The sequence below is a fragment of the Hemiscyllium ocellatum genome, chromosome 1 (genome assembly GCF_020745735.1).
Source record: "Hemiscyllium ocellatum isolate sHemOce1 chromosome 1, sHemOce1.pat.X.cur, whole genome shotgun sequence".
NCBI lineage: Eukaryota > Metazoa > Chordata > Chondrichthyes > Orectolobiformes > Hemiscylliidae > Hemiscyllium > Hemiscyllium ocellatum.
In genome coordinates this window covers 148,776,679-148,792,063 of record NC_083401.1, presented here as the reverse complement: position 1 = coordinate 148,792,063, position 15,385 = coordinate 148,776,679, and the positions used below count along the sequence as shown (strand labels likewise).

The window sequence follows — 15,385 nt, the reverse complement described above, 5'->3', positions numbered from 1 at the left end:
GGACTTTTCAAAGCACTTGGTACAAGACACTATCTTAGAAATGCGTAATTTTAAAAATTTACTGCCAGCATTATCATCAGGTAAATATATGGTGACTGTGTCCCATTTGTTCCTTAAGTGTAGGAATTAAAATCTATCAACCACATTATGTATTATATACACACTTATCGACTTAAACAGCAACAAAATGCGATATATGAAAATAAGCCAGACAAGATCATTTACTAAGAGTGAGGTTGGAAATAAACTTCAAAGTCCACCCCCAATAATTCAGCCAGACACATGCTAACCAGTGAGGAGCATTGACAAGATAAACCAAGACCAAGTTACAGTAATTCAATGCCCTAATAAGGAATTTATACTCCTCTATATAATATCCAGCCTAGTGGGGAGTTCCTCAATGTACAACTTATATAGAATTCTAGTGTAGATATTCAACTTGCCACCTGTTCTAGAAATAACAGGAAATGGAAAAAGCCTCTATAACGGACATCTGATCCACAGCATCAGTTTTATACTCAGACCATCATTCCAAGTGTTGTTTTAACACTTCCACCTATTTAGTCTTCATTGACCATTTTGTACTTTTTGCAGTGACTATGGCTTTGAACAGCAAGCTAATGGCAGATGTGTCCCAGCATTTTGGTACAATCCAGATTCACCTTCTGAAGACTGTAAATTTGGACATACATACACCAAAAGCTCTGGGTAAGTACTGAGCATGTCATGAAACAAAAGCTCATACTTCTTAGTCTCTGGTCCTTCTACCCCACACAGGCTTGGGGTACTGTGCACCACTGGTTACTGCAACCTTCTAATGATAGGGACTTTTTGCAATTTCCTCCTCTATATCTCCTCTCTGTATTGATGAGATACCCACATGGAAATGAATCTCATGGAATAAATTTTCACCTTCACTGCCTGGATAGTAAGGAATTTATTATGACATCCCAAAGTATTTTGCAACCAATGGTAGTGCCTTTGAAATGTAGTCATTCTTTAAGCTAGAAAACACATTGGCCTATTTCAACACAGTGAGGTTCCATAAATCATAATATGATAACAACCAGATAAGGGGGCTAAATGTAGCAGCAGATACGGTCCTGGCCACTGGTGACTTTGACTTGGGCCCTCACCATGATGGTAGCAGATAACATCCTATCTCGAATGTATTCTGTAAGCTAAATGCAGTGGAAGGATCTGAGCTAGTGAAATGATTAGGGGGGGTGGGGAGGGTAATCTTCTTCATCACTCTATTTTGAGTATTCTGTCATAGTCAGGTTGCTGTTCTTAATTGTCTGGAAAAGGTAAGGTTATGGTACTGTGTTGTTTGAGGGGGAAAGTAAGAGATGTGTGCTAATAGCAGCACCAGAGCATGTAGAATGAGAAGTATTTGGGATTTGAAAATAATGCTTAACCATTAGCATACTGCCTTCTCGACGATTTCAACATTTCTACAAGCTATGGCCTCAACAGTTCCTTTTCTCAGACTAAGCAGCACTGTTTCCTAATAATTTTGTCTTAACTTATGCATAGAATGTGGGTATTGCTGGCTGGACCAGTATTTATTGCCCTCCCTAATTATCCCTGAGAAGATGGTGAGGTGCCTTCTTGAACCACTATAGTCCATTTGATGTAGGTAGACTCACAATAGCATTAAGATTAGATTCCATACAGTGTGGAAACAGACCAATAGGACCCAACAAGTCCACACTGACCTTCCGAAAAACAACCCACCCAGACCCATTCCCCCTCACTAATGCACCTAACACTATGGGCAATTTAGCATGGCCAATTCATCTGACCTGCACATCTTTGGATTGCGAGAGGAAACAGGAGCACCCGGAGGAAACACATGCAGACACTGGGAGAATGTGCAAACTCAACACAGACAGTCACCCGAGGCTGGAATTGAACCCGAGTCCCTGGTGCTGTGAGGCAGCAGTGCTAACCACTGAGCCACCATGCCACCTCTGTTAAGGAGGGAGTTCCAGGATTTTGACCCAATGACAGTGAAGGAACAATGATACATTTCCAAATCAGGATGGTGTGTGGTTTAGAGGGGAACCTACAGCTGGTGCTTATTCCAGTCATGACAGTTCTGACGTTTCAACAAGCCTGTTCTCTTCAGGTTATTTTCTGAAACTTCCTGAAAGAGAGAAAGCATATTGTGACAGTGGCTGGGATTTACTGCTAGTTGTCAAGGTTTCCCACATCCCCACTACCAATGGGAGAACCAGTGAAGATCAGCCTAATTTCTGATGGGGAACCTGATGCTCTTTGTGTCCTCAGTGCAGGAATTCCACCTCAGAGAGCTGCCAGTCAATCAGCAACCAGGCTCCAAGGGCTAACCTGGGGATCACCAGTGGATCTCTAGACACTTGATTTGGTGAGAATGTGGGTTTTGGGGAAGAGGGTTGCCAGAGAACAGGGTAGAAGGCAAGGTCACAGAGGTTCGACTTTCATATGCCTTCCCCACTCCCACAGCCCATTTCCTGATGCAAATCCCTCCATCAGGCAGAACACCTCCCCTCAAATCCCCTTACCCTACACTACCACCCCCAAAAAAGTAGAGGCCGCAGTCAAATCCAACCGGGTGCATGTATCATATTAATAAGTCTCAATGACATCCCCCAATGTCAGTTGGCAGGAATCCTGTGTTGGGCGGCACGGTGGCGCAGTGGTTAGCACTGCTGCCTCACAGCGCCAGGGACCTGGGTTCAATTCCCGCGTCAGGCGACTGACTGTGTGGAGTTTGCACGTTCTCCCCGTGTCTGCGTGGGTTTCCACCGGGTTCTCCGGTTTCCTCCCACAGTCCAAAGATGTGCGGGTCAGGTGAATTGGCCATTCTAAATTCCCTGTAGTGTTAGGCAAGGGGTATATGCAGGGGTATGGGTGGGTTGCGCTTTGGCGGGTCGGTGTGGACTTGTTGGGCTGAAGGGCCTGTTTCCACACTGTAAGTAATCTAATCTAATCTAATCTAATCTAATCTAATCTAATCTAAAACCCAGCGTAATTTGGTACAGCTTTTCTGACACCAGGAATCCCATGCAGCTATTCCTGCCTGATTCTCCCTGTTTCCCCACACTACCTTCATGTCTCCTCTGGCCACTCAATGATTCCAGTGAGTGGTACAATCAGATTGGCTGATGTGCCTGTCATGGTTGATGTCATTGTCTAACCCATGTGGTGTGAAAATGAGGCTTGCAGCAGGACTAAGTGTATGGGTTAGATAGTACATGGATATTAGGTTTGAGCTCAGTGATTGTGGCTTGGTGATTGATGGACTGTAATATATTAAGCATTGCTTGGCAGTCGATGTAATGTGGCATTCTCATGTTGACTGCACAGCAATCTTTCTGCTCCTACTTTTGATTGTGAGTCCAAATCACCTCCTACCCTGATGTGCATATGAGATACGTAATCCTTTCCAAGTCCTCCTCTAAGACCTCTAGTGCAGCTCCCAAAAACGTTGAAGACCACTCTCTCCCATATTGTCATTCCTAAGTCGTTCCAAAATCATCGTCACTTCAACCTGATTCCAAACACCTACTCCAACATTACCCATAAAAAAATGCAAACTAGTTTTAAATGGTGTATTAATCCACTGCTGAAACTTTCAGGCAATGCACAATACAGATAGCAGTGACTGGAGACATTATATTGAGTAGATAGCATGAAATTAGTGTGCCTCTGACATGACAGTGAACTAGTGTGCATCCTGATCCCTGTGCTTGCTTTCAGGAACTATCCAGTTTAATTGCCACATTCTATTAACTGGTAGACTGGCTTATGACAGCATGACTAGGAGCCAATTGGGTATTTGAAATATTGATCTGAGTGAGCAATGGTTGTAGTATTTGTAAGTCCTCCTGGTAGACCACAAAGGGACCCAAACCTATACACTTTCTTGTTTTGCTCCTCCGGGCTTGGGAGGAATAATGGATTTGAATGTCTCTGCTCCAGATTGACTTAATTTTATATCCAAGGAATATCCTTATGGATCATAGAAAAAGCTCCTTGATGCTCAACACTGTGCTTCTGCCTTCCAGTCTGGCTCCACCTCCTGCCTGCTTTTCTATGGAAAACAGTCTGGATGCCTATAAGTGAGGCCCGAGAATTAAAAGAAGGCAGTGGTTTTCAGATCATGACTACTTGCTGTTTGAAAAAGATTTTCATTAGTGGTTCTTCTGCCAGTTACCTTACATTTGTGCCTTCTGGTTCTTGACCTTCCCACCAATGGGAATTATTTATGCTACCTACACTGTCCAGCTCTTTTGTATAGTTATATCAAATCTCCTCTAAGCATTCTTTCCTGTAAGGAAATATCAGTCCCAACTTCTCCAATCTACCCATGTGACTGAAGATACTATTGTAAGATTATGGCCATTTGTTTTTTCTGGAGTTTCCCTTGTTTTTACTTTGTAATGGGCGGCACGGTGGCACAGTGGTTAGCACTGCTGCCTCACAGCCCCTGAGACCCAGGTTCAATTCCCGACTCAGGCGACTGACTGTGTGGAGTTTGCACGTTCTCCCCGTGTCTGCGTGGGTTTCCTCCGGGTGCTCCGGTTTCCTCCCACACTCCAAAGATGTGCGGGTCAGGTGAATTGGCCATGCTAAATTGCCCGTAGTGTTAGGTAAGGGGTAAATGTAGGGGTATGGGTGGGTTGCGCTTCGGCGGGTCGGTGTGGACTTGTTGGGCCGAAGGGCCTGTTTCCACACTGTAAGTCTAAAAAAAAATAGAAGCTATGAGTAGAAACTCCAGTGGAGCACCATAACGTGCATTTTTAAAAATCCATTCTTCCAAAGAGAGCATGACTGTTATGGCCAGTATTTGTTGCCATCAGTGTATGGTGGTGAGTCTTCTTCCTGAACCATGCAGCATTGGGGCACCCACAATGCTGTTAAGAAAGGAATTCTAGGATTTTGACATTCCAACAGTGAAGGAATGGCAACATGGTTCCAAAGCAGGATGGTGTGTGACAACTTGCACATGGTAATTTCCAATGGGTCTTGCTGCACTTTGTCGTTCTGAGTGATAGAGATTGTAAAGATTGCTGCAGTGTTACTTATGGATTCTTCACATTCTTGCCTTTGTGTATCACTGGTTAGAAGGAGTGAATGTTTAAGGGGCTCTTGTGGAAAGACCATTGCTGGCAATGTCAACATTTTTTGCTAATTTCTAATTGTCCTTGAGAAGGTCATAGAGCTGTATAGCACAGAAAGAGACCCTTTGGTTCAACTCGTCTGTGCTGACCAGACATCCTACATTAATCTATTCCATTTGCCAGCATTTGGTCCATATCCCTCAAAATCTTACCTATTCATGTACACATCCAGATGTCTTTTGAATGTTGTAATTGTACCCGCTTGCGAAATATTTAAAAGGGAACTGAAAAGCAACTTTTTCATGCAGAAGGTGGAGCATGCATGGAATGAGCTGTCAGAAGGAGTGGTGGAAGCGGGTACAATTATAACATTCAAAAGACACCTTGCTTTTGTAGCTATAGTATTTACCATATATATTTGTGTAGAAGTAAATCTTCCGTAAAACGTGACTCCATGAGTTTTAGCTTAAAATGTTTTTTTCATAAAGCCCATAGAAAAAGTGATCAAAGATTTTCAAGGTTCAAACTGTCTTGTAATTATTGATGACTTACCAATAATTACTATGGTTCTTTAATTTAAAGGTGCATGTAGACACTTTTAAGACTTTCACTCCTTGAATTCTTGCAGCAGTCTTCCATCCAATTGACAAGCCTAGTGCGTAGCATACGATTTATCACAAATCAGTTTAACCTGGAGAAAACGTTAGCAGAAAAGGTTACCAAACATTGTCAAAATAGTCATACCATCTGCAGAGCAATCTGACTTGACCTCATTAAAATAGTAAGGAAGAATAGCATTTCAGAATTCAGTGCCAGATGGTGCACAGGTTACAAGGGGGATTTGATACCTCCCATCAGAAAATGAAAAGTTCACAGATTCTGCCACCTGAACTTGATGATAAAACCATCAAATTCAACAGTTTTGTCATCCTACATTGAGAGAAGAATGTGCATCGATTGGCCAATATTGGTGATAGCGATGACATTCAGATAAACGTGAACAATCCATCAAAAATGACCATTTCTAGATTGGTGGAAAGCTGCCCTTACAAAGACAACTGGTCATAAGACATTGTGGATCATTACAGTTCCATCTTGCATAGTGGATGGCACAAAATTAAAGGCGATGATATTCAAATGGAAAATCCTCCCCAAAGAGAAATTTCAGAAAGAAATTTCCTTGTTCACAAGAAACATTGGATAAAGAAAGACATTTGCAAGAACTGGACCAAAGAAATGTGGAAAGTAAGACCACATAAAGGAAATGTTTGCTTATCTGGGATATTGATGGTTGTCTGTGATGTGTGATTGACCAATATCATGTGGTAGAGATTCCTTGAGGTCTTGTGAATATTGCTCACTCGGCAGTGTGTGTAAATTGACCACTCAAATGAAATCTGAATGTTGTGGATCAATTGAATGTTGGAAAGCAGAAAACCATTCACTAAAGGATGAAATATGCTCTTCTTTCATGTTTTCTCCATGACCCATGGAGGTTGCACCACTGCTGGAAGGTGCAATTTGCCTAACTCCAACATCGTAAATATAAAAAATGCTACTTGCTTAAGAGAACATCTCAGCATAGGACACATTCCTTTTCCTTCAGCAGCACTGCCAAGTTGCAAGCTCTCTCATTGAGCCAGATTCCCTCTGAGAAGAAGGACACTGTCTTGCTTGACCTCCTAGTTGGCTGTTGATGAGACGGTGTCAGCCGGGAGCACGACTACCATGGATTCAGGCTGGGTTTTCAATCTTCTCAGTGGCATGTCCAGACTTTGATAATATTCTAGATGTTGGTTACACTGAATTGTGAGATGATAATTGAGAATCAGCCACAACTCATTAGGGAATTATAGAGAAGTTAGGAAAAAGACTTACAGAGAGAGGGTTAGAATGTTGCCACAAATGGTTGTTGAAGTCCAGAAATCCTTTAAAAAAGACCTTTATGTTTTTACTTGAAAAAAGATAGAATCCCTACATGGTGGAAGCAGGCCATTCAGTCTCACAAGTCCACACTGACCCTCCGAAGAGTAATTCACCCAGACCCACACCCCTACCCCATTATTCTAAATTTACCCCTAACTGATTCAACTAACCCACATATCTCTGAACACTATTAGTAATTTTAGCATGGCCAATTCACTTAAATTGCAAATCTTTGGACTGTGGGAGAAAACCGGAAACTCACACAGACTCAGGGAGAATGTGCAAACTTGACACAGTAGTCGCCCTGGGCTAGAATTGAACCTGGGTTCTGGCACTGTGAGGCAGCGGTGCTAACCACTGAGCCACCTTGCTGCCCTAACGTTAGCAGCCGCAAGAGCTGGTGGACACAAATGAGAATGGGATCGGAACCCTTGCGGGCAGAGAACATCAGACGAATAGGCCACTCCTCAGACACCTCGTCACATACTAAATGAATGGAGCTTTTCTATACAGTTGGATTAGACATCATGGTTGCCAGGAAGTGGGGCTCCATAGCAGATGTGATAAGCAAATGATCTTTTTCAATGCTGCTTTTTCTATAATTCTGCAACGTATCTACATCGACTCCAAGACTTCAAATGTGAAAGCTGAGAACTCTGCCTTTCTTCTTAGTTTTCTTCACTCTTTATTCTATATCAGCAAGACTGACAAATGAATGACCTCTCACTGGGCCATTGTTTCTGTGATCTTGGTGTTATGCTTAGCAAGTAATAGCTTCTATGTAGTCTGTGCTGTGCTAACCAGCCCATTCTGTTACAAGGAAACAGACTGTAAGGCTCAGAAGTCGCCAGAACTCATTGGCAGCACAGGCTTTGGTCAGCAATGTGGCTTACCTTCATCTTAGATGCTGGGTTTTTTGAGTTGTTAATCTGTTGTTTAGTTGTTCTAAAATCTGATTTTGCGTTATGATATGGTATGCACCGAAGCACAAGAGCCAAGGCTATGACAGAAGTGCTTCTTTCCGAGGTGTTTTTGCAAGAGAAATGTGACAAATGAGGTGTTGATCAGCCTGCTGATGGTTTGTTTTCTTTCAGAGTCCTGTGATTGCTTGTGAATTTGGTAATCTTGCAGCCTCTTGGTGTTTTAGAGTAATTTTCATTAATAATTTTCTCTCCAGATTAAGAAGCATAGACTCCCTGTAGTGCAGATAGAGGCCATTTGGCCCATTGTGTCTGCACCGATTCTCCGAAGAGCATCCCACCCAGAACAACTCCCCCACTTTATCCCTGTAACCCCAAATTTACTATGGATAATCCACCTAGCTCGAACATCTCTGGAAATTGCCGGGGAATTTAGCATGGCCAATCCACTGATCCTGCACATCTTTTAACTGAGAGAAAGCCAACCCAGACATGGAGAGAATATGCAAACTCAAAATAATCACCCAAGGCTTTAACCAAAGCTGAGTTCCTGACACTGTAAGACAGCAGTGCTAACCGCTGTACCCCTGCGCCATGTCAGGACACACTTCACCCAGCATAAATGTCAAGAGAAAAGTAGGTAAAACCAATTTATGTTAGAATTAGAATCCCAACAGTGTGGATATAGGCCCTTTGACCCAACAGGTCCACACCAACTCTCCAAAGAATAACTCATCCAAACCTATTCCCTTACCCTATATTTATTCCTGACTAATGCACCTAACCTACACATCCCTGAACACTTTGGCAATTTAGCATGGCTAGTTCACCTAACCTGCATAGCTTTGGATTGTGGGAGGAAGTTGGAGCACCTGGAGGAAACGCATGCAGACATGGGGAGAAAATGCTAATTCCACACAGACAGTCGCCCAAAGCTGGAATCGAACCCAGGTCCCTGGCACTGTGAGGCAGCAGTGCTAACCACTGAATCACTATGCTGTCCTTCTATTATATAGAATCATGTGCCAAACAGTAAATTTTCCCCTTCGGTTTCTGTATACACAATGTGTAAGTGTATCTGTGTAAATTGATTTGAACGCTAAAGCTTTGACTATTTTGAACAGTTACAGGAAGGTGGCACTGAATGTCTGTAAGGGTGGCGTGGACAAACGGCAGGGCTCCAAGCAGCACCGATGCCCGTTAATGGCTCCTAAAGGGCTCCGTATAGTTACGAAAGGAGAAAGGCTAGCAGTCAACCCTGGTGATGATGTTACATTCTTGATAATGCAGAATCAGGTAATATGAAACTAATTCTAGTGTTTGCTGATTCTTTCTCTCTATCTCTTTTTCTCTCTCTCTCTTCCCCCCCCCCCAGCCCCCTTTAATATACACACATGCAAGCAAGCATCCACTCACTAAACAGGTCAGGTTATCAAATTTGCTTTAACTGGACTGAATCTGTCTGATGTATAAATGGCAGCAATGACAAAGGAGATTACAAAGCCCATTTACATGTAATTTTGTCTTGACTCTGGGAAATATGTAGTCTGCAATGTAATTTGGACTGCTCATTGTACTGAGTGCTTCAGGTGGATTTTCCCACACTATCATATAAGAGAACTGTTACTGCAACGACAGGAATGGTACAAAAAAACCCCTGAATACTACTATCTCTGGGCCTATTGATTTTGTCAAGTGAGTTACTCCTCTGTGTTATCGAAGTTGCAATGCCCAGTTTGTGTTGAGATAGCTGATCATGGCTGTAATAGTGAAAATTACCTGAGCATCTTTGATTGAAGAAAGAAGAAATTAGCCAGTGTTTTTACTCTGCATCATATTTCAAGTTCTACTGAAAGTGTATGTTTATCCATCAGATGAAGAGAAGGTTGGGCTGTCATGTCAAAAAAAAGCTTGCTCCCACATGGTGCAAATTTACATGTAAGTGATGGCTACCTGAACAAGGGTCTGGAACTGTACCCTGTTGAAGACTTAGTACTTTCAGGAAAGTGGGGTGATACATGAGGATAGATTAATGGAGAAAGCTGAGAAAACAGTTAGGAAGACCTGAACCTCCATGATTGCATGGGAGAGACACCACCACTTGGTCTTTAATTGACCCTTTACTTCTAAACTGACTTAATAGTATACTTACCTTCAGTTCAGTACTTTGTTCATTGAGCATAAAGCAAAAATATATTTAATCGCTTCCAGGTGGCTAAATGGTATGTGCAATTCCTGTTAGAGTCAGCACAATTGAATTCTTGTTCCTGATCCAGGTGAATGGAAATGTTCTGTGGTAATTTTCATTATTATGAAGCTTAGCTCTTGGAATATTTTCATTGAAACATATACCAGCAATTGGTACATTGCTAACCACCGAGCCTTTCAAAATATTTCACTTGCAATTGTTTTTCCCACCATACTGAGTGTAGTGTTTTATTGTCTGGCTCAACAGACAGTGGCCCTCAAGCACTTCCGTAGGTTGTGTGTCCTTTGAGTGTGAGACAAGTCTTTTGCAGTCGGCAAACAATCCAATTTGTCCATTAAGCTGCATCATGCTTTGACTCTACGTGTCTTAATGGTGGATTTTCCCACACCAAAGGGCAGCCAATGAGAAGGAAACACAACAAATCTTGCATTCCAGACCCTGCTACTCATAGAACTTTCTACTTCATATGTCCCAAGCCCCCTCCAGCCACTTTCGTGTTTCCTCCCTTCTTGCCAACTTTGGTAGCCATACCTTTAACCATTAGGGCATGGCAGTTTGATCTTCTCCTCCTTTAAAACTCAGCCTTGGCATGTCTTTCTTCATGTTCATAAACAACCTTAAAACTTATTTCTGCTGCCACACCTGTCTTCATTCTTTCACTTCACTTCTAAATCAATCCATAGCTCTTAATTGTGAAAATCATCTTAGAACAGGTTGCATTACAAAATATTCAACGTTATACCTGTGTTGTTACATGTGTGACAATGGCAGAGCAAGTAATTTATAAAGGAAACATCTACAAATGTAATGTCATGCCAAATGTTTATGTATTTAGCATAGGAAATGCAGAACACACTAGAAGTTAACTATTTTATACCCATTTCCTGCTTTCGGTTCAAATGTGTGAAACTAGACAATGAGTATTGAACATCATGGTTGTCTATGCCCTTTCAGATTAAGATTCAGGGAACCTGACAAAATTATTCCTTCTCCTTAGCCCAGGTATGTTGACAGCAAATGCAATGCCCCTTTACAGAAATCAGCCAATTCAGTAGACGAGCAAAACTTCTATTTTAGTAAAATTTTCCCAGTTGGTAGAATGGGGAAACAGAGTCTAGCTGTCATCATTGTTTTCTGAAAATCCAGGAATTAAAATTCTGACAGAAATATGTGGAAATTAGTGCAGTAATATTCATATGGAAGTGTAAATTCCCAATTTGTGCCAGCAAATTGAACCAATTACAAAGTACCTTTAGCATCAGCTGTAACTCTGACGTAAATTACAGGAATTAAATTGAGTGCATGTGTTAATAAGATCACAGCTGCTACCTTGGATTATTGCTGTCAGTAAATAGATCTATTTTATCATGATTACAACATTCTATGAATAGCCTCCGCTTTGGATGGTTGGTTAGCTTTGTCACTGCACACAGCTGACAATATACAAAAGTCATTAAGACTTCTTGTGAGAATGTGGTATCATTGTAGCAGAGCACACCCCTCAACAACAACTTTATATATTTGAATCAAGCATTTAAATATAATTTAGGAAAAATGCCCCTGTTAATCAATGATAAATTTACAACGGTGAATTTACAATAATATTACAGTGACAAATTAGAATACAGTAAATACTTCAAGGTGTTGGGCCTGTGATTATTTGATTGCTTCAAACAAGGAAAAAGTTGTTTGAAATGAGTTTAGTGGTAGTTCAGCACAAGTATATAAAACTGAAGTGCCTGGCCTACATATTCAGGAAAATTGTATTTAAAATGAAAACATATCAAGCATAATTCAATTAAAATGATTTGCCCCCAGCCTAACTCTAAGAATGTATTAGTTGCCTGTGATAATCATTCTATTCCATGCTTCATGATGTCCATACACAGAAGCCCAATGTTAGGTGTAAAGCATTTTTTCATAATTGTTTCTGAGTTAACAGTTGAGAGGATATGACGCTGTTGCAGTCTGACTGGATCAAGGAATTTCTGTCCATTACTAACTAGTAAATGCTTGATATTAACAGTACAATAAAAAGTGAAAGATGTTTCCTTTGCCGGGACTAATATTTACCAACATCATAACTGAAATAAATGCACAGAACCAAATATGAATGAGTCAAAAGCACATGAAATGAAATTTTCTATTTGGATATTTCAAACTTGAGTCTGTATTAATGTGAAAGTAAATAAGAAATTGAGGATGTGAATTGTTTTGTACTGCACAATGACTGGCAAAATTATTTTGCACAGGAAGATTACAACTTTGGTTCTGAATTATTGTCAATTTTTGACTCATTAATTTTATAGAGTTTGGGAGAATTTCATTTCTACAAATTTCATTCTGAATTTTATACAGCAATTCTTCTAAACTCCAGAATCATGTCTCGTGCTGTTTTTGCTCTGACTAAGAAAGCAGACAATAAATTAAAAGAAAGAAGTGGAGCTCACTGCCTATGGGTAACATCATTTCATTTGTCCACATAGATCATTCTTCATAAATAGGCCTGGAGTCATATAAAGGAAACCATGTTGTGAGCAGATAATTTTTTTTTCACCAGTGCTCTTGCCTGGTGTTATTTCTAGTAGCATTCAGCTCCATAGGCATACCTTGCCTCAATTTCTTCATTTCTGAGCCCAGATAACCATGTGGTTATTCATCCACATATGTTCTCACAACTAAACCTAGTTCTGTTCTCACCTGACACTCCAGGAACAATTGTTTTTAGCAATGTTTAAGAGGAAGAGGCACTTTTGGCTGATTTTTCTCCCTAGTCTGGTTTTGCGTCGACAAAATTGCAAAACACAGCCAAATTTGCTAAATTTGCTAAACACAGTTGCTAAATTCAACCAACTTAAGAGAGAAAAGGTAAAGCTACCAGTTCCTACCCCCTAGATCTGGATTTCCCTTTGTCCATTAGATTATTCAGGGAGCCTGAGCAGATGCACTTAATGTAAAGGGTGTATAGTGTGCTTGCAGTTAACAAGCTAGATCCAGTTACTTAATTTAACCAGAACTTTGGAACTCATGAGTGACTCATGAAAGAATACTAATCTCTTTTTAAACGTAAGTTCTTTATGCTCTTCTGTTGTTATGCTGTTTCTGTTTTTGTTGCTAGGGTGATACTTTAAACACAAAATATCAAGTGGATCTTGGAGATGGTTTCAAGGCAATGTATGTCAACCTCACACTGATGGATGAACCAATTCAACATAGATATGAAAAGCCAGGAATCTACCGTGTCTCTGTGAAAGCTGAAAACCTTGCAGGGTCTGATGAAGCCATGGTTTACATTCAAGTGAACTGTAAGTTTGCTATAGCATTAATGTGTACTAAGAGCATTATGACACCCAGTAAATGGATTAATTGAGCAGTAGTGTGTACAAATAATTTTGTTGACACAACTATATTTGGTCTCCTCAGCACCTCTCCAAGTTGTGCACCTGGAGGCACTGCCAGTTGTTCGCAGGAACCAACAAATAAATCTGACAGCATTAGTGCAACCCAGCAACTCCAACCACACAGTCTTCCAATGGTGGCTGGGGGACAATCTTGAGGTAGATGTCACATTGTATATATTCCATGAATTATCAGCTGGCTATTATCTAAAACAAAAAGAACATAATATTTTCTATGTTTTGAACCATTCTTTGCAGCCTCGTCTTACCTTAGAAAACAGTCTCATAACCAGCTTTAGTGAAAATGGTCAGATTAAAGTCACAGTCCAAGCTTCATGTGGTAGTTCCATGGTTCAAGATTCGAAGGTGGTGCGGATATTTGGTAAGAAGCCTAAAGTATTTATTTTGGAATGTGGGCATTTATTTTTACCTAGCACTGTTTGCAACTCCTCAGACACTAAAGCGCTTCACGTTTATATGCAACAAGACACTGACAACATGTAGGAGGAGAAAGTGAGGACTACAGATGCTGACAACAATTAGGCTTCTGTTGATAAATGGCAAGTTATAGTTGTGTTACTCTACAACCATTGCAAACAGGAAAGAATCTACCCACTTCCCTTTGACATTCTATGGCATTACCAGTGCTGAATTCTGAACTATCTACATCCTGGGAATTGGTATGGAACAGTCATTTAAATACCTGGGGTAAAAAGACAGAGGCTAGGAATTCTGCCAGTTACAACAACCAGCCTCTCCAGATCTACTCCAAAATCTGACATCATTCCTTGGATTAGGTGTCAGTAATTGTGTATAGATGATTCCTGAAAGGATTCCCCCCATTAACAAAGATCCTACCAGTGTAAAGGTAGAAAATCTGAGCATTCGAATGAGCCTCAGGGGATTTTAACAGGGCATCAGAACCAGAATTAGACCAACTGTCCCACACTGAAAATCTCTTTTCAGCAGTCTCAGCAGGCAAGAATTTGATACTAAATGGACAAACTTTTGCTTTAAGAGTTTCTTATCCGTGAAGAGATTTCACTATTGATTTCTGGATCCTTACATTGAAACTTCAGAGCAGATGTAGGCCTTTGGCCCTTTGTGCCTGTTCCAATTTTCAGTATGATCATGCTGTATTTCTATGCTGCATTCCCACTTTCTGTCCATGACCCTTGATGCCTTTAACGTCTAAAAATGTATCAGTCTATTTCTTGAATATATTTAATGCCTTAGCCTCCACAGCATTCTGTGGTCTTGGGTTCTGCAGGGTGATTTCCATTTTGAGTGAAGAAATCTTTCTTGGCCTAAATGGCTGACCCATTATCCTGAGACTGTTTCCCCTGGTTCTAGACTCCCCACCCAGGAGAAACACCCTCCCTACATCTAGCCCTGTTAAAACTTTACACAATTCGATCAGATCCCATCTCATTCTTCTAAACAACAGTGAATACAGATACACTTAAACAATCTCTCTTTACAGGATAGACCCTGCCATCCCAGTATCCTCCTACTGAACCCCTTTGCTGCACTCCCTCTATACATCCTCTTTTAAGTAGGAAGTCCAAAAAGTTGTGCACAATACTCCAGGTGATGTCTTACCAAGTTTCTGTGTAACTGCATTTTGACATCCCTACTTCTGAACTCAAATACTCTTGCAATGAACTTCAACGTTACGTGTTTAGGGGTTTAGATAGGGTTGACCATGAGAACCTTTTTCCATGGAGTCAGCTATTACGAGGGGGCATAGCTTTAAATAAGGGGTGGTAGGTATAGGACAGATGTTAGGGGTAGATTCTTTACTCAGCGAGTCCTGAGTTAATG

At 41.0% G+C, this 15,385-nt stretch overlaps 1 protein-coding gene across 1 annotated transcript in view; it reads left to right on the top strand.

The window, feature by feature from the left end:
• Nucleotides 1-15,385, top strand: part of sorcs2 (sortilin-related VPS10 domain containing receptor 2) — a 613,114-nt gene that overhangs the window by 559,801 nt on the left and 37,928 nt on the right. Inside the window, exons 17-21 of the mRNA XM_060832699.1 lie at nt 595-708; nt 9,079-9,250; nt 13,282-13,468; nt 13,587-13,720; nt 13,820-13,943. Coding sequence (XP_060688682.1) covers nt 595-708; nt 9,079-9,250; nt 13,282-13,468; nt 13,587-13,720; nt 13,820-13,943 — 731 coding nt within the window. The remainder of the gene's footprint in view (nt 1-594; nt 709-9,078; nt 9,251-13,281; nt 13,469-13,586; nt 13,721-13,819; nt 13,944-15,385) is intronic.